The sequence below is a fragment of the Narcine bancroftii genome, chromosome 1, assembly GCF_036971445.1.
Source record: "Narcine bancroftii isolate sNarBan1 chromosome 1, sNarBan1.hap1, whole genome shotgun sequence".
In the NCBI taxonomy this organism is placed as follows: domain Eukaryota; kingdom Metazoa; phylum Chordata; class Chondrichthyes; order Torpediniformes; family Narcinidae; genus Narcine; species Narcine bancroftii.
In genome coordinates this window covers 114,657,526-114,683,244 of record NC_091469.1, presented here as the reverse complement: position 1 = coordinate 114,683,244, position 25,719 = coordinate 114,657,526, and the positions used below count along the sequence as shown (strand labels likewise).

The window sequence follows — 25,719 nt, the reverse complement described above, 5'->3', positions numbered from 1 at the left end:
ACTCTGTTTATATCCTTCCTATAATTAGGTGACCAAAACTGCACACAGAACTCCAAATTAGGCCGCACCAACGTCTTATACAATCTCAACATCACCTCCCAACTCCTATATTCCATGCAATGATTGATAAAGGCCAGCATACTAAAAGCCTTCTTCACCACCCTATTCACGTGAGTTTCTACCTTCAGGGAACGATGTACCGTTACTCCTAAATCTTTCTGCTCTTCTGTATTCCTCAATGCTCTCCCATTTACCACGTATGTCCTATTCTGATTCTTCTTACCAAAATGAAGCACCTCACACTTATCAGCATTAAATTCCATCTGCCATTTTTCAGCCCACTTTTCTAAGCAGCCCAAATCCCTCTGCAATCCTGGAAAACCTTCTTCATTATCCACTATTCCACCTATCTTAGTATCGTCTGCATATTTACTAATCCAATTCACCACCCCATCATCTAGATCATTAATGTATATAACGAACAACAATGGGCCCAATACCACTGGTCACCAGCCTCCAACCTGACAGACAATTATCCACTACCACTCTCTGGCCTCTCTCTTTCAACCAATGTTCAATCCATTTGACTATCTTAAAATTTATACCTAAAGACTACACCTTCCTAACTAACCTTCCATGTGGTACCTTATCGAAGGCCTTACTGAAGTCCATATAGACAACATCCACTGCGCTACCCTCATCCACATTCCTAGTCACCTCTTCAAAAAATTCAATCAGATTGGTCAAACATGACCTTCCTCCCACAAATCCATGTTGAGTGCTCCTGATCGGACCCTGTCTATCCAGATGTTTATAAGTACTATCTCTAAGAATTTTCTCCATTAATTTACCTACCACAGACGTCAAACTTACAGGCCGATAGTTGCCAGGCTTCACAAGATGCACAGCTTTGGAGAAGGTGCAGAAGAGGTTCACCAGCACATTGGATGGATTAAAGAGTATTTGTTATAAGGATAAGTTCGACAAATTTGGATTGTTTTTTTTCTGCAGAAAATGGTAGTCATCAGGAACCCATTGCTAAGAGGGCAACATTTAAAAGGCATTTGGATGGCCATGTGAACAGGCAGGGAATAGAGGGATAAGGTCCACGTACAGGCAGATGAGATTAGTTTAGATTGGCATCATGGTCAGTGCAGTCTTGATGGGTCAAATGACCAGTTCTTCTGCTGCAGGGTGCCATGCTTATAATCAGCCTAAATTTCTAAAACAATTGTTTCACCAGACTTTCCTCCTGAAGTCAAGGGAGATAACTCAGAAATATTGTGCATAAAATCTTTTCAAGATTAGCCCAAATATACGAAACAAGTCAAGGTAATGGCATGTAGGCCTTGATTCTGTAGCCACATGCAATGCTATTTATTATACCTGAGCATGCACAAGACTCCCAGGCAAACATCAATCTAAAAAGCACTCCACCCTCTATTAGGAATGTCTAGGAACAGGTCAGGCAATCTTCACTCAAATTAATTCCATCATTTAGTTTTTGCATCTCAGTTGCTTCCTGACTTAATTCTTTAATTGCATGTGCAGTTACCAGTAGTTACTGTCCAATTAACGTGTCAACAATACTGCGCTTGCCCCCACAAATCAATCCAATGTAATATAAACAAATGAAGGTATCTTGCAAAATATGAAAATATTAAAAATGGTTAATAGCTGAAATAATAAATAAAGGTCAAAGCCTTTAAATATGAAATGCTCATGGCTTCTCTTTTTGCAGAAGCTGATTAACCCACTGAGTCTTTTCCAAATAATCTGTTTTTACAGCAAAACATTTTACAGGCTTTCAATATTGCTTTAAACTTCTTCTCAATAAGGATGCTGTTTTTGGGAAAACAGATCTAATTAATAAGGACAACTGGGCTACTTCAATCAGATGTTTTATTATGAAAATTTAAAAGTATTATCCTTAGTAGCTTGCAGCATATGGAAATCCAGTATTTTTTCTATGTTTCTGGAGCTTATCAATCTTAAACTATACATCAAGCATCATCGAGCTATAAAATACTGGCAAATTTATTATCCAGGCATTGCAATTATGTTGCAAATTAGCAGTATATGAACATATATACATTAATCTTAAATAGGTTAGCACATTCTCCAAAATAGCACAACATAATTTGAGGTGACCACTTGAAATGTTTGTAATCAAATATTCAAATGTCCAATGTCGGTTAAGCTCGTAATTTATCACTGAAACTCCATTTTTCTATCTGGTATTTTACTCTGTGGTCATTTAAAATCCATGGTTGTCCATCTTCCTCAGGGATGTAATTAAATTTAGGTTCTGCCAGATTAAGACTGGAAAATAACAAAATGCCAGATAAGTGAATTTGCAATTCAAGAATACAAAAGTATTCCACAAAATGGCACAGAAGATGAACAATTATTCTAACTCTTTCAGTTTGCTTTTATAATTTTTAACCAAAAACACAGTTATGAAATTCGAAATAAGTAATACACTTATTATCATGTACATTATTTAATCTACATATGCACCCAACTTCTTAATTGCAGCAGCCAAATAAGTTCTTCATTAAAAAATCCAACAATGGTCTATATAATTTGTATACAAAAGATAGTTAATAAATACTGACAATTCGTTGAGTGGAAGAAAAAATATGACCTTGCAATCGTGTTTAACAGTCCTTTAATAGTATTGGAATATTTGGTCAAGAGTCACGTATAATTTTTAGATTAAAATATACAAAGCATGCCACATGAATCGAGATTATTCATAATTTTGGCAAAATGAAGTTAAATTATCACATTGTACACAATCTGAGCAAAAGGTTTTTAAAAAATCTAATAGTGTGCTCACCTCCTCTCTCACCACCATTCGGGGCCCAAAACAGTCCTTCCAAGTGAATATGCAGGGGTCATCTACTGTATCTGGTGCTCACAATATGGCCTCCTCTATATCAGAAAGACTTGATGTAGACATGGAGATCATTTCATTGAGCATCATCCACATAATTGTTGGAATCTCCCTGTGGCCAACCATTTCAATTCTGCACCCCGCTTTGCGCCGACCTAACTGTCCATGGCCTCATGCACTGCCAAACCAGGGCCAGCTGTAAATTGAAGGAGCAACAGCACTCTCCAACCAGATGGCATTAACCAATTTCTCTGGGTTCTGTTAGGCTTCTCCCTGTCCCCTCATCCTCCTTTCCTCTAGCTCTCCACCCAATTGCCTCTCCATTCAGAGAGCTATCACCTCGCCCATCACCTCATCTTTTTTCTCTTGTCCATTCCCACCCATTTCCACTTTTAACTCTTGCCTGTGGGCCTGTGTTCCCTCCCCGCCCCTCCTCCCACAATTTTATTCAGGCACCTGCCTGATTTTTGCTTATGCCTTAATAAAAGGCTCAGTTCTGAAACGTTGGTTATGCATTTTTATCTTTGCTAATGTTACAAGCCCAAAGGACCCCAAAACCCAGCAGCAACAGATATTCACCATGACAAGCAGTTACTTAAACAGAAGTTTTTAATTATCTTTAAACATGAAAATAGAATCAAACTTAACTTATTACTATTAACTTAACTAACCCAACTTAACCCCCTTCTAATTCTAAGTGCAAGTGTATGTAATGTGTGTGTAAATTTAAGAAAAGTTCTTTGGTTCACAGTTCAATCTCTACTCATTCTTCCAAATTCACTGGTTGCAGGCAATTCATATACTGTGCACAGAAATTAACATGTATTAAGTTCACCAGGCTTTGGTGCTTGAAAGGTAAATGTTTACCGCTCAGGAAGGTTTTCGTAGGTTTGCAGAAAGTGTTGTTCCAGAATTTCCACAAATGAGGTACCACCATTAGTCATCTCAATGTCTTGCTGATGAAACTTGCCCCATTAGGGTTCTCCAGATGATAACCTCTTTCTTTTAGGCTACTAAAGAGTTCCTTTCTGTTCCACTTATTCCAAGAGAAACATCAGACAGATAGCACTTCCAGCCATCTGCCACTCTGGAGCTTCTGTTTCAGTTCCAACAAGCTTTTTCTGGCTGACACTGTTTCAGCTGTGTGTGTCTCTCTCTCTCTCTCTCCATTGGAGATTCAAACTGCCAGCCACATGTCCTTCTTTCTCTCTCACTTGCAAAACCCTTTCCTTCTCCATCAAACAATAGGAGTTAGTCTTCTGCTCCCATCTGTTGTTTTAGGTAAACAAACCTCTCAATGACCTTTGAGTGAGCACTTTGCAGAGAGGTTAGAAGTCTTGTAAAAATGTCCAACACACATAGCTATCTCCAGTCCATTATTTTCATGACATCATTTCAATTAGCACCTACTTGTGAAATGTGCATAGTATTCTCCATAGTTTCTGTGAAGTCACTGAATATGAATTCTTCTGTATTTCAAATAAGATCCGTTTGAAAGTGTGTGTATATATGTAACCTACTCTAATTTTACCAATTTATCTCCCCAAAACATTCCCAAATATGACATCACACTCGATAAAGGACGCTGTGTGAATTGCTGAGCTTCTCTCGAATTTTTATGTAAACTACAAACACAGCATCTGCAGACATTCTTGTTTAAAACTTGATCCTGATACTTTTCTTTTCAGCAGCTAGAACATTTAAACTCATCAAGGTGCCTACAAAGTTCTTGTGTTGATTGGAGACAATGGACAATTTGAGGTCAACCCTATTGGACACTATCCAATGTAGCTCTGCTTCACAATAAATGTAAAAATGTAAAATATATTTCAGAATAAAATATGAAGTTCAGTGTCATTACAGCATCTGTAAGGTGGTTAGAGGGTGACCGGGTAGCATCGGGTTTGGGAGGCACAGGTAGTGTAGCACCATCAATTATAGCGTCAGTGACCTGAGTTCAATTCCAGTGCTGTCTGTAAGGAGTGTGTACATTCTCCCTGTGTCCTGCGTGGGTTTTCTCCTTGTGCTCTGGTTTCCTCCCACCCTCTTAAATGTACAGGGTTAGTAGGTTAATTTGGTGTAATTGGGTGGCATGGCTTTCATAGACTGGAAGGGCCTTCTTCTGTGCTGTATTGATAAAATTAAAATTCAATAAAACTTCCTCAGCAGGTGAACATTCAATACAACTAGTAAATAATTCTTTACAATATTTTAGTATTGAATTCAGTTAAACATATTGCCATTTCTATCACTGTCAATGTACACACTGGACCAGACATGCATGCAACTGCAATTTTAATTTCAACTTGAAATTTCCAACACCAGCTTCTGAAAAAAATAATTAGCCACAGAAAAGTATCTGGTTCAATACTAAAATATTGTAAAGAATTATTTACTAGTTGTATTGAATGTTCACTTGCTGAAGAAGTTTTTTTGAATTTTAATTTTATCAATACAGCACAGAAGAAGGTCCTTCCAGTCTACGAAAGCCATGCCACCCAATTACACCATTATCTCCCAACATTATGTCGAAGAAATGATCTCTCACAACCTGCACCAGTTAAACCTAATGCAAGATCCAAGACCCTACTGATATCAACAGGGAAAAGATTTTGGAAACAAGTTACTTCATCTTAAAATCATTTAATTAATCTATTAAAATAAAATGTGTTTTATGCATTTTAATGAATATAAATGTTTTACAAACTTAAATGGTTTTTAATTTAAATAAATTACTCGCTTCCCTCTTAAATTTGTTTAAACTGTTCTGAATGTCTGAAATATTTAAAAACATCTGAAGGCAACAACAGTTTTTATAACTTGCAGAGCCCTGTTCCTAGCAAGTAGTCAACAGTGTTGGCCCTCCCCTTCTGGAGGCATTGCAGCCTCCATTCGAGGTGGTAGATGATGATCAGTAAGGTGTGGTGTGTCATAAATTTCCAATCAGAGACTAAAATGAAAGGAAATATTGAATTTTACACACATTTTTAAATACTGAGAATTTGACTTTTTTTAAAGGTCTAATAGCAAGAAATAAATTCATGACCTTCCATTATTTAAGGGAACAATTTGAAATGGGACTTTCAAGTTATACCACTACAAAAACTGATGGTAGGATGTAATTACAGTTTCAGATTTTGGGGTCCTGGAATGACTATAATATGTAATACAGTAGAATCCCTGTTATCTGGAATTTAAGCAACTGGTAACCTCAAAAAAAAGAGGAAAATAAATAAAGACAATTAAAATAAATAAGACTAAATAAAAAATGTAAATAAAAGTTTAAAATTATAAAAAGAAATGTTCTCTGAAGTAACACATAAACCTTTGGCGAAGATGGGAGCAAATATTCAGTCAGCGCAGTGCCTTGGTCATGCTTTGCTTGTAGCAGTTGTTTGAATAAAGTTGTGCTTGAATAAAACAGCATCGCCCAGGGTGAAGAGCTGGTTGATGTTGCTCAACGCTGTCTCCTTATCCTTGCTTAGTTAAAGTCTTTATCTTTATTAGTATATTATTTAAATTTAAATTAAATTATATTAAAATAATATTTAAAAATTTAAATTCCAATTTAATATTAAAATCATTTAAATATTTAAATTTAGACCACAGCATGATAACAGGCCACTTTGGCCTATGTGTCCATGCTGCCCAATTTACACCTGATTAACCTACACCCCCAGTACATTTTGAATGGTGAGAGAAACTGGAGCCCTGAAGAACTCCACGCAAACACGGGGAGAACGTACAAGTTCCTTACAGACAGTGTGGGATTCAAACCTAAGTCCTGATCGTTGGCACTGTAAAGGTGTTGCACTAACTGTCTTGTCAACTATGCCACCCATTAAAGTATATTAATAAGGCTTTTCTTGCAAACTTGTGGGGGGGGGGGGGGTTAATTTTTATAATGTTATTATTTATCTTTCGGGTGGCTCCGTGCAAGGCAAAGGAACTTGCAGATGCACAACAGGTAAATGTTTTCAAGGAATGTGACTGTTAATAAAATGCTTTATTATTTAAATATTCTCGCAGGTGAAGTTTGTTCAGTTTTCATAAAGCATAGTATTTTTGTCTTTTACACTATTTATTCTTAATACAGGTGCATTAGTTAGGCATTGTAAGAGTCTCAAGCAACTGGAAAGCTCGCTTACAGTATCTTGCATCTACTAATCCCTGTAGGTGCCGGATACCAGGGGTTTTACAGTATAATGGAAAGTGAATTCCTTTTCCAGGGCCCATTGACCACTAAGCCCTCTTTAATGGAGGACTTCATTTGGTCCTGTTCAGTATATCTTAAATATGTGTCTAGCACTCTGTCTCTGGAACTCCTCTTGTCACGGTTTTATTATTTTTTTCCCCATTATTCTCTCTCGCTTTCAAAAATACTTCTGAAATTTAAGATTCTGCACAATATCTCTATGGTTTGACAAACAATTCAAAACAATCTGGCTAATTTTTCAAACTTTTTTTCCTGTTGTAACTGAAATGTATAATGTCCAAAAGAAAATCTGAACAAGTCAAGACAGTTTTTAAAAATAATCACATATGACACTAATGTAATTAAACTTATCTACTAAATAGTTGGTTTTATTAAAGCTTTTGCCTGAAGGCCTTGGTTTCTTTTAAAATGTTGGCCATGTATTTTCTCTCTTTTTCCATGGACTTGACTCTGGAATGAAATTATATTTTAAAGTCTGAGCATGCATGGTTCCCATTTCCTTGTGTCGTTAGCTGCTCCAGTATTGTTTTCCTTCTTTTGCCCAATCCCCTTTCTTCAACTTTAAAATGAATAAATGAGCACATTATAAAAGCTTTGCTGAGATAAAAATTTGGCACGCGTGTTTCTGATTCATGTATATATGGAAGAAAATGGCTGTAATAATTATGCAGCTATTTTTAGTGTTTTTTGCTTTCGTCCATAAAATATTCAAAGATGGATTAGAATTGAAGTATGAACCCTGAAAACATACTTTTTTTTTGCCTCAACTAACAATCTATCCTGAAAGAAGCCTCTGCACATTTATCTGCAATTTCTCAAAAGATCTGAGATTAGTAATCAGGCGCCCCTGCTCTGAAGGAGTCAATAAGTGCTCTTACTTCAAGTGTAGCATACAGTTGAAACAGCTTTACAGTCTACATATTAACTGCCTTATATCCCTTCAATGTGTTATCAATCATAGGAGCTCGAGCCAGCCTAACGGCAGGTCAGTCCTGAACCTGCTGCTGACTGATAAATGCTACCATATGTAGCTAATCTTGTTTGTAGCACACCCTGCAAGAGCACCTTCTGGCCCCAAGTGTCCAATTTCTTGGAAGAGTTTCAGTGGATAAAGGATTTGTTCTTAAAAAAGAAAATCCAAGTTGGTATACACTGGGCTTTAGAGGTTAAAATTATACAAAAGAAACAGCTTCTTCAGTAATCACGAGGAGATACCTAATGGCTATTGGGAGAAATGTCTACTTTAGCCTGAGTTTATGAGAATTTAAAACCAACCTTTCATGCTGAATTTACAGTACCCTATAAAAAGTAAATGAAATAGCATGGATATGGCAAACGCTGTCCTGGCTTTTTAGGAATTGCAGGTAATCCTTGATGGATAATGGTCAGGATCTCTTCATGGCATTGAAGGTTTCGCCTTTTGGAAGCAAAAATCCCATTTGGAGTTAGAAGGATGAAAGTTGTACGTATGTGAAGCGGAGGCAATCTAATCTTGTATTGTAAATTAACACTTCATGAGCTGAAAGTCTGAGCCGATATCAATATAGTTAAACTAAGTATGTTGGATGTGATAGTGTGGTGTTGGGATTATTTTTCCAACCCAGGAACATCACTGCATGTGGAGCTGACTGATTTTATCAGCCAGAGCCACCCAGAAATTCACAAGCTGCTGGCCAAATTCACATATTTTTTGCAACCACGGGAGCTAGTAAAAACAAGGACAAATTCTAGGTCAGAGGATCTGCGACCTTATGCCTTGAGGCAGATGATGGAAAAAGGTTGCCATTTTTCAGTTCAGTTTTCTCCCAATACTGACAAAAGTAGACCCCATTTCATTTATATTCTAATCATGCTCGATGAAAGAATCATGTGCCTTGACCTCAGAATTTAATATTTCCAATGGATAACTTCGAAATGTGCAGCTACTGGTGCTAATCACATTCCAGTGACAAGATGCAGATATTAATATGACTACCTGAAAAGAGCCAGCAGCAAGTGTTTCATTTTTTAATGCAGTGCATAAAATTACTGATATTTAGATTCTCAAATAACCCAGACAGTCACCAAATCCAAAACCAAGCTTCTGCTGGGAAACCTACTGAGTGACCCGTGGAACTGTTTTAAAAATAGAATTGTAGTGATATGTATAGTGATGCAGAAATGTTGCCAAATTACGATGAAGTCAATCATTTGAATATTGATTTAGAATATTGATTTAGAATAGCAATCCATTGTGCACACAAGAAAGTGTTAGTTATTCCAAATCGCCGAGTTTGCTTTAGAATCTGTTGCTCTTCTCATTATGCAGAATGAGTCAGAAAATATACACATCTTCCAAAACTGCAAAGGACTAAAACTTAAACAATCATTAACCCATTATGATGGAGAAATCAAAATCTACGAAGAACAAACAAGCAAATCTAGTTATTGAGCTGACATGTGTGAGCACGTAGTGGAATATTAGTGCACTCTCCCTCATTCTATACTGTATTTTCTATAAAAATAGACCAAACCTCTCCACACGTTCAAAGCTATCCTTGCCTTGTGTGACTGAACAATAATTACTTCAGGATGTTTCAGCTGCAGGTTTATGAAAGCTGATGAAGTTTAATGATACTTGTCCTGAAGGAAACATTGCTTCAACAATGAAAGCAAAATAAATTGAAACAATGTAGTCTTGTAAATATTTTAAAAATTTTGGAGACAGAGCATTTAAGACCAAGTATAAAAAGTTACAATTTTAAATAAACCATCACTTATCGTATGTACTCATGTAAAAGTCGAATTTTGTAGAAAATCTTTTAACGTTACAATTACATGGATAGTACTTTTGACCGTGGTATGTTTCTGCATCGTTGGAGGCATCGGGAAATCTGATGGGCGGCCGGCCGAGGCGGGAGTCCACGTTCAAGGTGCTGGGAGCTCCTATGGGCGGGTGGCTGGGACCAGGCGGGAAGTCTGCAGTCAAAGCGTCAGGAGCTCCAATGGGTGGGCGGCCGGGAACGAGGCGGGAATTCATGACTGAGGCATCGGGAGTCCTGGCCCGCGAGGTAAGAGACTAGGGCTAACTTTTACACGCAATATATGGAAAATACCAGATTTTTAGGACAAAAGTAAGGGGGGGAGGGGTTGGACTTTTATATGGTATTGACTTTTACACGAATTTATAAGATAAATCTTTACTCATGTTCTTAACAAATTAAAAAAATGGACTGAAGCATAAATTAAGCATGTTTCTAATGAAAATCGTAACCACTTATTTTCCCAATAGACATAATGAAAAATGAACTGATATTTTAAGATAGAAAAAAGTAATACAAGCCTCTTTCAGTCTCTTTATTTTACTCTTCATCAAATCAGAAGAATTATAAATCATTTGTTCTTACTTATAATAAAGATCTAATTGGTTAAAAAAGCAAAAATCCATTTTCATTGCCTTAATAATAACTGATTGCATTTTAATTCACCTTTGTTCAGTTGATGCCAATGTTAACAGCTCAATAGGCTCACTGTATAAAGAATCTTTACCTCTGCTCCTGAGTGGCACCAGTCATTATTGGAGTCATTAATTCAGAAGTTCGACAAGGATGGAGAACAAAAAATGGCTGGCCAAGTAAATGGTGTTCCTGTGCAAATAATGAACAAAAACATATTTAAAACTCAATTCCACAGAGGTTGACTGTAATCTTTAGCTCCATAATGAACTATCTGGTGGGATCCATTAAACAATTTCCAGGGTTTTTAGTTATTTTTTTCCATTATTGCAAGTAGAATTAGCATCTTAAACTGACACTAACTCTTGAGTGCAAGTTCTGTAGAATGAGTTAAATATGTGACATAGGAGGAAAGTTAAATGTTACTTTTATATGGTTGAATAAAGAACAAAGTATTATCTTGTCATATGTTGCAGAAAACGACCTTTAGACCCACCAACTCAGCAAGCACCATCAAGTCCACATTTACACTAATCCCCTTTTAGTCTCTCCTCATTCCCCTCAACTTCCCTTAGATTCTACCATTCCTAGGAGGGGAAATTACAATGGCCAATTAACCTACTAACGCCATATCTTATGTGGGAGGAAACTGGAGTCTCAAAGGAAACTCCTCAATCAGTGGGAGAACATGAAAACACTGGAGGCTAGGATTAAACCCAGGTTGCTGATGTCACGAGGCAGCAGATCTATCTGCTGCACAACTGTAATAAAGCTGAGCATCATTAGGACTATTAGCTCCCAGAAAAAAAGGCCAAGACGACGGTAAGAACAAGAACATTGTAACACAAAGGATTTTCTGGCTCCTATCTGTTTATAAGATCAGTATTCTGCGTTTTAGTGTAATCAACAACCTTCAGTCAGAATAGAGAAATTCAGTAACTTTTAACAGAATATGATGCTGCCAGAAGAGAACATGGAGATCAGAAATAGAAAGGTATTAGATACAAATCTTTAAGGACACTGGAGGTAATGGAGCCGATGGAAAAGAAGCTACTTCAAATGGCTCTCTGGCTACAACTGGAGAGCTGGGAAATATGAATGCTTTTCTTCCGCCAAACATAATGTCTGATCTGGTAACTATTTTCATCATTTTCTATTTTACTTCAGATCTCCAGTTTCTGCAGTAGTTTGCTTTAAGGCGAGAATAGAATCAGGGAAGAAGAGACAGTGCGGTGAACTATGTCAAAGATTGCTGACACAGAGATGGTGGAGGGGTGTCAGGTCATTTTGGTGCTATGGGTGAAAACCTGATTGGAGTGATTGAGATTAGTGGCAGTGGAAACAATGGTCTTGAGATGAAGGAGTGGTAAGCAGGTATGTGAGTAAGTAATGATAGGCAATCAGGGGGCATGATCAGGTCGGAAGAATGGTTAGAAAAGACGCACATGAAGGTTAATGAAGTGTCACACTTCAGCAAAATCAAGGAAGGGAGACAATACCATAGTCCATAAAGATATGCATAATCGTGCATATCAAAGACATGACAAGAGAGTAATCATGGTATTAAAACATATGGAGCCTGGGCTTTATGAATCGATCCCCAAAGCACAAGAGCAGAGGCGTTATGTTGAACTTTTGTAAAACACAAGATTAAGTTTTCAATGAGTTTGGGAGGCTGTGTCCTATCCGAGGCTGAAAAGGAGACTGGGAATGTATGATGCAGGCTTAGCGAATTGAAAGGTGGGCCTTTAAAAGAAGGAAAGTTTACGACAGTAGATTTGAAAGTTGGCATGGAAGGGAAGAGCACCTGAGTGAAGAGTACCGTCTGGATCAACTAGCACAGGAAGTTTGGTGGTGGGAATAGAATCAAGATAGAGAATGTAAATTGGAAACTGAGAAGATGGTCCCAATCTTAGTGGTAAAGGTCCGTGAGGTTCATTTGGCCAAATGAATCGAAGAGGGCTTTTAAAGCTCTCCCAGCAATCTTCTCACAATTATTTCCCTGGGATCTATTCTCTCAGGAATAAAATACAAAAGTCTGCAGTCACTGTGATTGATGTAAAAACCCAATTCTGGAGAAACTCAGCAGGTCAAAAACTGTATTTTATATAGCAAAGATAAAGATACCAACGTTTTGGGCATGAGTTCTTCGTCAAGGTATGAGCAAAACGTAGGCAGGTGTCCAAACAAAATCATGGGGGGAGGGGCATGGGGAGGAGTACAGTCCCACAAGCTGGAGGCAATAGGTGGATAAGTGTGTGGGAGGGCACACCAGCCAACAAGAGGAGGGTGGGGGGAGGGGATGGTTCACAGAAACCAGACAAATTCCTTGTGGGGGCCATTCTGGGAAGCCTGGAACCGGAGCAGGAAGCCACGAGGCACAAGATGTCATTGAAGGTGCTCAGCAAAGCAACCTCCCAGTCTGCGTCCAGTCTCTCCGATGTAGAGACGGCCACAATGGGAACAATGGATGCAGTCGATGAGCCCTGCAGGTTCAAAAGTGAAGTGTTGCTTCACTTCAAAAAACTTTTCGATGTCTCACGCAGCCACAGGGAATCCCCTGTTCCCTGTGTTGTTTCTGTTCCATTTCTGGTTAAAGTTACAGAGTAACCAGGTGAGTCAGTTTCCCTTTCAACTCGGTGAAGGAGAACACTTAGGTAAGTTTTACTGGGTTCCCTGATCACCTCCGAGGTAGGTCTGGGATCCGGGTAGATTTTGACTGGGCTTGTCCGATTCAGCCCTTTCAAATAGCCCTGTACCCGGGTCTTCAATCCAGTTGTTACAAGATCAAACCAGCAACCACAAAGAAGGCATATCACACAGGAGTAAAGATAAACAATTACTTTATTAACAAAAAATTCACCTTCAAACTTTAATTCAAAATCCCCCCCTTTATAACAATGCCCACTGGTTACTATGCAAATCTTTATAACAGTGTAAAACTAATAAATACCCCAGCCTAAATATAACATAAGTAATTAAAGTCTAAGCTACACTTCCAACCAGCCCACAGAAAAACTTAGACACAAAACAAACACAAAACATTCAAGACTCACAAAACTTCAATCTCAACCGAAGCAAAGATCATAAACAAAATTCAGTTTGTTTGGTAAACTGAAGCCAAAAGATCTTTGAGAGGGAGAGAGAGCACAAAATTCGAAGTTGTCTTGTGTTGCTTGGTTTGGATCCTTCTGGCTGCCTTCAGAATGTTCATCCTTTTTGAAATCCCAACATTCTAAACTGTCCTCCAGACATGACTCAAGCTCTGGGCCTTCTTCCACTCCACTCCACAGTTTATCATTCAAGTCCAAAATATTTTTTCATTTCAAAGAAAATATTTAAACACTTGAGAAGAGAAGAATATAAATAAATGTGGGAGAGTGCATAGATATAGGACTAGAGTTAATGAGTCAGCATCAATGCAGACCTACTGGGCAATTGGCTTTCTTTACTCTAATTTCTAGATTCAATATCTCTATCAGCAGTTTTATTGCATCAACATTCCAAACCATTTAAATTGCAAAAAGATTGCATAAAGATGTTTTCATTATGTACTAAAGCTTTTTTGAAGTCAATTTGAAAAGAAATAAACAACATGAGGAAGTCAACGAAGTTTAAAGAAAAGGAGCAGAATCCAGCCCTAAGTACTCATATTCTGACACAACCAATTTGTATCATGCAGGACGTGGATTCTGCATTTTGATTGGAGATAGTTGAAGATAAGATCCAGTTTGCTGATGACCTGAAGCTAAATTATTAAATCAATATTTTATGCTCCATGAAATTTCCTAGCCTCTAGTTTCTTTGTTAAAATGCTGTAAATTTGTTACACACTCCATCCATATCATCTCATGCAAATATGATAAATCTTCAAGACAAATATCAAAATAAATGATAACATTAAACACTTCTATGTAAATCTTCAAACTTTAGTATAAGGTACCAAATTAAATACCCCGGAATTAGGTGTAAAATTTCTGGATCATGGAAAAGAGAAAAACACAGTTCTACATAACTTTTCCAAGCTATTTAAAGTTATAAATGTTTCCAGTTGAAATAGAAAAGAGTGGCCTTCATACTTTTGGAAGTTGAGTAATAAGGTACTCTTGAAGCACAACAAACAGGCAGACATTTACTTCATCAACTGACAAAAAACAGATGTAAGATATTAGTAACAGAATATGCCATCACATCTCCCAGAATGAATAAAATAACCAAGTGCTCAGGTAATTATATTGCTTTATAAGTCTTACAAAATTAAGTAATTAGCATATCAACTTTTTGCAAGCTTTAAAAATCTCAAAGTACTTCAAAACTCAAAAGATTTACTATACTTCTTTGAGCACAGAAGCTAAAGGAAATCAACAAGGCCCTCGCAAATGAGTTTTTTTTGTTATTGACAATATGAGCATATTTCATTTTCATTTGTTCAGCAAGTTACTTCAGGTTTGCTCAGCGACTCATCCCTTTGTAATTGCTCTCTGCCAGAAGAGATACATTCGTTGAAAAAGTCAGAGAGATGGGTGTACTCTTAAAGCAGCAGCAATGCCGTTCAGCGGCAAAACATCTGCAGATCCAAATTGGGCAAGGACAAGAATCGGATCTGAGAATCTTTTGTTTTAACGGCAAGAGTTACTCGTGAACACAAGTAATATATGTTTCAATGATTGGCCTCCATTTCTTTTGTTAATGTCTTACCCAACTGAAATCAGACTGAATTGATCCTAAAGTAACGACTGAACACCTCCTTTATGAGATGATGATATTCTGGGTACTTCCCAGGCATGAGCACAATTAGATTCTATTTCAGTCATCCATCTTCCAATGTAGTCCCACACACCTTAAATCACTTCTTCCTTGCCCTGGTCAGGAAGCTCCTCCTGGGTAGGTTGTCCTTAGAAGAGTGATACTGTGCTAGACACAAAAGATAATGTTCATGAAGACCAAATAAGGCTAGTAAAATTGAAAGCCCCTTAGACTCTTCAGTTAAACGGCCGTTTTAAAAAATTTGGCATGATAGATGTTTTGACCAAAAACTTTGATCACTCTAAAACAAGGCCAACACTTTTGCCAAGAAGTTTCAGTAAAAGAAAGAAAACACAGATGCAGCACTGTTCCCAAAAACTTGGCAGAAGGCCAAACCTGTTGAAAATGATGGAAGAAAAATAACTAAGGGAATAGCCTGAGGGTAGGATTAATATACAATTCAAAAAGTAATGGTCAAGTGACAGACATCATAACATAAAAATGCCATAAAAAGAATAGAACTAAATTTCTTCAACTGCATGAACAGGAAACAAAGATTTTTTTTGACATTTTTGGCACATCAGAACAAGAATCTTACTGTTTTAACCAAAGATATATGTGGCTTGCGTATTTTTTTGGGGAAAAAAACTTATTAGCATCCCAACCTTTCAGAGATCTGATTACCAAGTCTCTGTCTGGCTTCATTTTCTTCCAGCTACCTCGTTACAAGGTTATCAGTTTACCTTGGTACTGCATGTGGATGAAATGCAATGGATGTAGGACCAGCTTACATTAATCAAAGTGTACAAAAAATGCAGGCAGATTTGAAGAGCGGATTCACTTTTCACAGCGTAATCTCCTCCATAAAGAACTGGCAAAATGAAAACGGCTTCGCAAAAGACCTCTGTTTGGTAAGTAAGTGTGACCCTGAGCTTCCAGCTGCCTGTCACTTTCATTCTGCATCCAGTTTGAGCTCTCTGGCCTACGCCCCAGCCAGGCACTGTTCTCATGAAACACAATGGATCTGGAGAAGCAGTATCTCTTGCAAAAAGGGGCATGAGATGTAGTTCCTGAGTGGACACACAATTTCACTATTTTCAGATAATAATTCTGCTATTCACATTTACGCCTCTTCAGCTCCAACTTATGTTAATATTAGTTTCACATTAACATCCCTTAATGCTTTGCATCATCGACCCTTTAATCATAATGGAGGCCCTTCCACAGCCCAGACAGACTGACACTTTGGACCTCAGAGTGACCAAGCCATGCATTCCCTCATCCTGATGTTGATGCCAGTGGCATCACTAGGGTTGGTGTCATCTAGTGAGGGAACTCATGGTGCCACCACCCCCCATGAATTTTCTCCTTATTTTCCTTAATCACTTCTTCATTCTCAAAAATGATTCACAAATACTAATTACTACAATATTGCAGTTAAAACACCAGAAATTTTGACAAAAGCAGCGACTATAAAAACACCAGCATCAACGAAAACAACAGCGCTTGCTTGTGGCGCATGCAGACGAAACCACGTTATTCAAAGCATCAATGTAATTGGGTAATAACAACAGCTCTGACCGGAGTGAATTAAAAGGTTCAAAAAGTAAATTAGCACAGAGTTTTGGCCTTGTAGGTATATTGATACATGTGAGCTAGGCTTACGAAAAATGTTTTTGTTGTAATAACTAACTACAAGGATATTTTTATTAAAAATAATTTCTGCCGAAACATGGCAAAAAACTTTTATAGACAGTTATTTTAGTGTCATCCCCTCTGATGGTGTCACCTGGTGCGGTCCGCACCCTGCTAGTGAAGCCAGTGGGTTCAGCCAATTGAATCCTCGCATCTGGCTCTAGCAGAGGACCCTGAGGACACTGGTCACCTTGACTGCCATCGGAAGGTGTTGTCTGTAGGCAAGGAAGCTTATTCAACTCTACAAATACAGGTTGTACCTCTTTAATCTGGTGACGTTGAGACCTGGCGAATGTCAGACCAGGAAAAATAGAAATTGACCCCTAAGGTCAAACATATGTCTGAATTTACCCCTAAGGTTAACATATGTCTGACCCCTAGTCTTGCCAAGCTCATTCCACCTGCATATTGCTGTGTTATCAAAGGTAGAACAAAGCTTAAAACAAGAAACAATTCAATCATTAATGCTTCCAAACAAGGTTTCATTTAGTTTTAGACATAGAGACATACAGCACGGTAACAGGCCATCCTTGCAAATATTCATGCCATAGTCTAGCTTTAGTTCTCTGTGTAAAACTTTGGCCTGCTCGATAAGCAGCTCCCTAGAAATGCTTCAGCTTCATTACGTTGGAGCTTAAAGCACTTTATAAGTGTGCTGTCTAATTCTGTATTCCTGGCAACTTTCAAAGTTTTCTGAAACTTTAAACTACTCTAGCTTTCATTTTCAGCAAAAAACTTAAAAATCGGCTCCTTTTGTTTCTTTAAGTCATACCCAGTTGACAATCCAATCCCATCAAAGTCTTTACAGAAGTTCCTTTATCTAATTTTTTCAGTAACTTCACCTTTTCAAGCATAGGTAGTGATTTATGCTTATGCTCATTAGCACCAGCACCATCTTCTGCACCTCCTGGTCTCCTGGGTGACACCCTGAAGGACTAAAATACAGCTGAATATAAGAAATGAACAGGACTCTCTCACCAAAACACTCAGCTGCAGTGTCAACAGATTTTGGCAGATTAGCAGATTAGCACCACTAACTGCGCTGCCCTGGTGGCAGATCCACAAACTAATGGCAGCAGATTCAAAATGTGCCAACAGGAGTTGCCGGATCATAGAGCACAGAACAAGAGAGGTACGACCTGTGCAATTACTCCTGCACTCGGGCTTCAACAGTGAACCTTGTGTGGCAGGTAAACAGTGTTGCTTGCTGGCCCTGATGGGTGATAACTGGCTGTCATCTTACTGAAGATATGCAGATTCCTCAGACTGTGTATTATCCATCATGGGTCCATGATGTAAAGGGGATGTGGCGTGGTTTTAACAAAGGGCAGTGAACAGGTGGGCAGCTCCAATGCTTAGAAAGAAGACAACACAATTCACCTTGAGCTCAAATGAAACCACAGCAATGTTTATTGCCAGTTATTCTCACCACGTCTTCAGGTAGGCAACTCTTCAGTACCCATCTGATAATAATCATAATAATGACTTCTGATTAATAATGGGGCAGGATTACTTGGTGACTCTTTGTTTGCTTTTCCAGGACAAGCAAAGGAAAGATTTTTGTGTATAATGCCTATAAATGGAATCTTGAATCTTGAATCATTATATTTTAAATTTAATACAGATCCTTCTGGCCCATGAGCCCATGCCGCCCAATTACACCCAATTGACCTACAAGCCCCATTCGTTTTGAAAGAAGGGAGGAAACTGTAGCACCCAGAGGAAACCCACACACAAATGGGGAGAGCGTATAGACTTTTTACAGGGAGTGTCGAATTTGAACCTGAGCTGCTGGCGCTGTAACATCTTTGCACCAACATCTCTGCTAACCATGCCGCCCCCTAACGAGGATATTCTCATCTTAATTTCTCCTACAAATTCATCCTGCACAGAGATGGAATTCCATAATCCTTTTAATAATGCTTCTAATGAGTGCTGCCTGCCATTCTCATCTGTGAATTTTCTTCTCAAGATGACACACAATTAAATGTAACATTTGGTGGATTGACATCACCTTTCTATTAGCCTTTAAACTTTGTAACGATGCAGGTAGACAGCATTGTAAAGAAAGCATTTGGCATGCTTGCCTTTATCAGTCAGGGACATCATATTACAACTGTACAAGACATTGGTGAGACCGTACTAGGGGCATTGCGCACAGTTTGATCCCCCAGCTACAGGAAAGATATTATTAAGGTGGAAAGAGTGCAGAAAAGATTGACAAGAATGTTGCCAAGGCAGGCCGGCTTGAATTACAGAGAGAGAGAGGCTGGATAGGCTGGGATTTCTCTTCTTGGAGCATAGGACGCTAATGGGGGAACTTAGAAAGATTTATAAAATCATGAGGTTAAAAGTCAAAGCCTTTTTTTCAGGGTAGGGGAATTTAAAACTGGAGGTGAGAGGGGAAAGATTTAAAAGGGACCTCATCGGGTGGTAGGTATATGGAATGAGCTTACAGAGGCAGTAGTAGAAGCAGGAGGAAATTGTTACACTCAAATACATTTATGCAGGTAAATAGATAGGAAAGGTTGAGAAAGATATAACCTCAACACACGCAAATAAGACTCGCTTGGGCACTATGGCTAAATTGGGCAGAAAGGCCTGTTTGGGAGTTGTAGAACTCTATGATTCTACGTAGGCCACTGCCATTCCCCAAAGCCACCTGTCCACATGGCTCAACATCAATTCTCCCCCTTTTCTCCCATGTTCTGTACTCAGACGCTTCTTTTACTCCTTCTTCGTTAAACTATATTCAAATGTTAACTCTGTTTTCCTCTCCACAAATACTTAAGGCCTAATATGAAAAGCTAAATATTTCCAACTTTTGTCGTTTCATTTGAAAAATTAAGATAATCATTCCAGTAGTTTGTAAAATATCATAATTGTTTATGTTTTAGGTTTCGTTGCACTATCTATTAGAGGCATGCCTCTAATTAAGCACAGAGAGTACCTGCATTGTCTTGTATTTAATCACATAATCAAGGTACATCTGGACACTTCCATCACGTCTCTCAGATTCATTCAATTACTAAGCACAGGCTGATAGTCCACAGAAAAGCTTAGTTAGGGTTTTCATGAAAGGATTAGAAAATGAATTGATAACTTCTTTTAAAGACATTCTGTACAGACACTTAAAGAACTGACTTCATCTCAGCAAATCAAGGGGTGCCAAATTAAAACATATTTCAATGAACCAATATTTGCACAATGTTCGAGTCTTGATGATGACCACATTTTACTGAATGAGTACAAATGATAGGAAAACCTCCAATCTGTTATTGATCTCACTGTTGAATGGTGTCCCAAAAGCAGACAGAGAAGTAAAAATACACAATGCTGGAGAAAATCAGCAGGTCAAACAGTGTCCTTTATATAGCAAAGGTAAAAATGCATAACCGATGGTTCAGGCTTGAGCCCTTCATCAAGGTAAGGAAAAAATGTCAGCAGGCATCCGAGCAAAAGAGTAAGGAGGAGGTATGGTTGCAAAGGCAGGAGGTGATAGGTGGAGAAGGCAGGGAGGGGACAGCAGCGATCAAGGGGAGGAGGATGAGCTAGATGAATGGAGGGGGAAGGGAGGGAGGAGAACTGGAAAGGGGAAGGGAAGGAGGGAGGGGAAGAGGAGAGCAGGTGAGCAGAAACCGGAAACTAATACAACAAAATCTGCTGGTCCAAACTGAGGAAAGTCAGAGCAGTGAGGGTCATCAGATCAAGGAATTTCTGCTGAGGACCAGGAGGGATAAGACCAAGTGCCCCTCAAGCCGATAGCTCCATTTTCCTTCCCCTTTGATTCTTTCAACTTCAGAAATATATCAATTTTTTTTTGCCAAAGATGAGATTATTTATCTCAGCTACTTTGTGCCAAGGAGCTGTGCAATCATCACCCTTTTCTGATAGGTATTGAAGAAACAAATAACAGGAAATTCTATAAATACATTATTCTACTATTTAAAAAAAAAGGCTTTTAATATTTCAAGATAGACTGTCAATTATTGCAGAGAATAACAATAACAAGAATTCATTTATAATGTTGAGAAGCAAAGTCATGGCACTGCCCACAATAGAATAACCTGCTGTGAATAGTCAGATGAACCAAAGTGACTATAGATTTCTATGTTCTCAGGGAACACTTAAAATTCAGTTTGAATATCACACAAAAATATTATTATAAGGTGCTTCCATGCATATCCCACTGTAATGACTTTTATATTTCCTTTAAATGAGTTAATAAATACATTAGCATTAGATTTGAGTAAACTTGGGGAAGTAACAGACCTGCTGATGTACAACTTACTGTTCATATTTTAATGTGAAGGAAGAACTGGTTTCCTTCTGGGGTCAAATGAACTAAAAAAAGGCTGGGAATTTTTGTTAGCAAAATATCTGAAGATTTAGTGAGAAGCCCACATGGTAGAACCATGGAACATTACAGCACAGAAACCAGGCACTTCGTCTGTGCTGAACTATTATTCTGCCTAGTCCCCACTGACCTGCACCTAGTCCATAGCCTCCAGGTACCTGTTCAAACTTTTCTTAAATCTTAAAATTGAGCCTGCATTCACCTCTGCAGCTGGCAACTCGTTCCACACTCCCACCATTCTCTGTGTGAAGAAATTCCCCTTAATGTTCCCCCTAAACTCCTTCCCTTTTGCCTTTATCCCACTCACCTAACCTCAAAGGAAACAGCCTTCTTGAATTTACTTTATGTCTTCTTTGGCTTGGCTTCGCGGACAAAGATTTATGGAGGGGGTAAAAAGTCCACGTCAGCTGCAGGCTCGTTTGTGGCTGACAAGTCCGATGCGGGACAGGCAGACACGATTGCAGCGGTTGCAAGGGAAAATTGGTTGGTTGGGGTTGGGTGTTGGGTTTTTCCTCCTTTGCCTTTTGTCAGTGAGGTGGGCTCTGCGGTCTTCTTCAAAGGAGGTTGCTGCCCGCCAAACTGTGAGGCGCCAAGATGCACGGTTTGAGGCGTTATCAGCTCACTGGCGGTGGTCAATGTGGCAGGCACCAAGAGATTTCTTTAGGCAGTCCTTGTACCTTTTCTTTGGTGCACCTCTGTCACGGTGGACAGTGGAGAGCTTGCCATATAACACGATCTTGGGAAGGCGATGGTCCTCCATTCTGGAGACGTGACCCATCCAGCGCAGCTGGATCTTCAGCAGCGTGGACTCGATGCTTTATGTATACCCCTGATAATTTTGTATACCTCCATCAAATCTCTCCCCTCCCCACCCATTCTTCTATGCTCCAGGGAATAAAGTTCTAACCATTCCTTGTAACTCAGTTCCTCAAGTCCTGCAACATCCTAGTAAATCTCTGCACTCTTTCAAATTTATTGATATCTTTCTGGTAGGTAGGTGACCAAACTGCACACAATACTCCAAGTAAGTTCAGATAATTTAATTTAAAACATCCATTGTGAATATATTAAATCATGATAAACTATCCACCAGACCTTGTTATAACCACTCCTAAAATCATAATAATTTTATTTTGGTATTAAGTATATTTCTGACCACATATTTATAATAAAGGCAGATGATAATTTTTTTTAACCATTTAACTGGATGAATATTACAACTTCTTGGTGTTACAGTACACATAGGGATGAAGGGGAAAGTATTCAACCCATTTTTCTGCTCTATTTTATGACACCACAAAAGACTCTCAAAAACCTCCACAGGGGCTTTGTGGAAAGCATTCTGATGGTTTGCATCACTGTCTGGTCTGGAGATGTCAACTTTCAGGACAAGAAAAGACTCCAGAGAGTTGTTAACGCAGTCTGCAACATCACAGGCACTAGACTTCACTGCATCGAGAACATCTACATGAGGTGGTGTCTTAAAAAAAGCAGCCTCTATCCTCAAAGACCCCCACCCCCCTGATTATGCTACCTTCACTCTGCTACCATCGGGAAAAAGGTCCAGGAGCCTAAGGACGAGCACTCAGCAGCACAAGGACAGCTTCTTCCCCACTGCCATCAGATTCTTGTTTTGAATATTTTATTTATGATTTTCCAAAGTTAAACTCAAACAGTTATCAACATTATCAGTGTCAACGTTAACAGTACCAGCACTGACTACAATTTACAATTATCCATTTTATACAGTTTCCTGCAGACTTCAAGCTCTTTTCATCTCCCTCCCTCCTCAACCCCCACATTTCACGCTTAACACTTAACTAACCACAGTTACACACAGACACTCACTACAAATGTTTAAGATATATATCAGGGTTTTATGGGTTTGTCACGACACGGCAGCCAGTGCTCAGGCTGTTTTCTTCTCTTTATTTTTTCCTGGTTGGCAGGGGATGGAACCCCGCCCCCTCAACCAACTGAAGGATAGATGGGGAAGGTAGGGTGCTCCTATAGAATTTTAGTATGGTTGCCAAATTTTCAAAAACGTGTTATACTTTTTTCTTAAGCTGTAAGCAATTTTCTCCAAGAAAACACAACTTTGCATTTCCGTGTTTCAGCGTGTAATGCTCAGGCAGGAGTCGGATTTCCAGGTAGCCGCTATGCACTTCCTGACCACTGCCAATGTGATCATTACGAATTGGATTTGAAATGTGGACAGGTTCATTGTAAGTCTTATGTCCATTATGTTTCCCAACAGGAACAACTCTGGGTCCTGTGGGAATTCTTTATCTATGATTTTTTTCTAGGACTTGGCCTAGTTCCACCCAGAAAGGTCTCATCTTGGTACATGTCCAGGCTGCATGCACAATGGTTCCTACCTCAATGCCACAACATTGGTCTGACAATTCTGTTCAATTTTTGCAGTGTCAGATACAGCTAGTGTAGAAAGTTGTATTGTATCAGCCTGTACTGCGCATTAAGAATTGCAGTCATACTGATCTGACGTAAGTCGGACCAGCACCGCTCATCAATTGTTATTTCTAGGACCAACTCCCATCTCTGGCTTGATTTGTGAAGGCCTGGCTTAAGTCCTTCTGCTTGGAGCAAGAAATACATTGCCGAGATGAACTTCCATGTGTTCCCGCTTTGAATCAAGGCCTCTATGAAACTGCACGTTGGACCTAATTTGTCCCGCAGAAAAGATCTTATCTGAAGGTAGCAGTGGAGCATCTTATTTGATAAATCATATTTATGCCTGTGTTGTTCAAATGACATTAGCTGCTCCCATTTGTAACAGTCCTCTACACACCTGATGCCATTATGACGCCAGGTTCCCAGTATCATATTACCTACCATCAATGGATATTAATCTATTTGGAGTCATGGGTGTTTTTGGAGACAGCCCCCCTTTGATTCCTAGATATTGGTTAATTTTATTCCAAATGAAGATAATTTGTTTTAGTATAGGGCTGCCTGTTTTCCCGGATAACAATTTAGCATTCCATTTATAAATAAAGTCCTCTGCTACCTTCTTGCCTACCTCATGCCCAGGATGGTACACCTCCCCCTTCAAAGAGTGAGGCGTTGCATCTCGACTGGGCTTCCCAATAGTATTACATAAAGTCTGACATTCATAATCCACCCAGACTGTAATCCCAGGTCAATTTTTCCAGAGACCCTGGGTATCTTCCCATTTCATAAAAATGTTCTTTTTTTGTGAGAGCAAATTTTGGAAGAATTCCCAGGGCAACACCTTGGGCAGTGTCTGGAAGAGAACTGAAGTCTCATTTTAATACAGTTGACCCTGCCCAGTAAAGTTATGGGCAGGGACATCCATCCATTTAAGTCCTCCTCAATTCTCCCATGCAAGGGGGTATAATTATAAATTATTCAAGTTATTTGTCTATTTTGACTCCTAGATATTTAATCCCATTTTGTGGCCACTTTAAATAACTGTTTTCTTGATATTGACTGTAATCCCCCCTTAGTAAGTGGCATAGTTTTGCTCTTATAGCCAGAGATCTCCCCATATTCCTCCAGAGTAGAGCATAGCTTGGACAATGAGATTGCTGGGTCTGTCAGATATATCAGTACATCAATAGCAAATAAGTTGATTTTATGTTCTTCCTGCCCTACTCTAAAACCCTTGATATCTAGATCCTGGTGAATGGCTTCGGCTAGTGGCTCCATGACAAGTACGAAGAGGGCTGAAGTTAGCAGGTCATCAGATTCTTGAATGATTAATGAACCAAAGACACTGTCTGCCTTACTTTTCATGCACTATTTTGTTTTTATTAATTGTTGTAAGATGGTTGTAATATGAATGTTTGGACTACGACATTGCTGCAAAACACTGACTTTCGTGACTTGTTAATGACAATAATTTCGGATTCTGATAAAATAGAGCAGAAAAATATATATTGTTTATATATTGTTACACCAATTTGCTGCAAATTATTTATAGGTTAAAAATGAAACAGTGAGAATTACCTGGCTAAAATCAAACAGAGTTGCAAATGCCAATCATTGTTCATTTGCTGTGACTGGATCATAAGGGTACTTGTCATGGTTATTGGACAATCAGTATTTCATGTTTCAGAATGAAGCTTTTGAGCCCATCTCGAGTATGCCACTGGTCAAGCAATCCCCTTCCACCAATTTTTCCTGGAAATCTGTTCCCTCTGACATGCCGGTCAACATAGGTTGAAAAAGTCATACAGCATGGAAAAGGCCCTTCAGCTGAACTCATCCATGCTGATCAAGATGGGTTTTTGGATTTCTTCACTTGCCCTTCCTTACTACATATCTGTTCAAATGCAGCCACTTCTATAGCTTCCACTGCTATTCCATGTACAGACGACCCTTTGAAAAA

The 25,719-nt window shown here is 38.8% G+C and overlaps 1 protein-coding gene across 1 annotated transcript in view; it reads right to left on the bottom strand.

Moving 5' to 3' along the window:
- atg10 (ATG10 autophagy related 10 homolog (S. cerevisiae)) overlaps window positions 1-25,719 on the bottom strand; it is a 218,221-nt gene that overhangs the window by 5,705 nt on the left and 186,797 nt on the right. Inside the window, exon 8 of the mRNA XM_069936411.1 lies at window positions 10,644-10,741. Coding sequence (XP_069792512.1) covers window positions 10,644-10,741 — 98 coding nt within the window. The remainder of the gene's footprint in view (window positions 1-10,643; window positions 10,742-25,719) is intronic.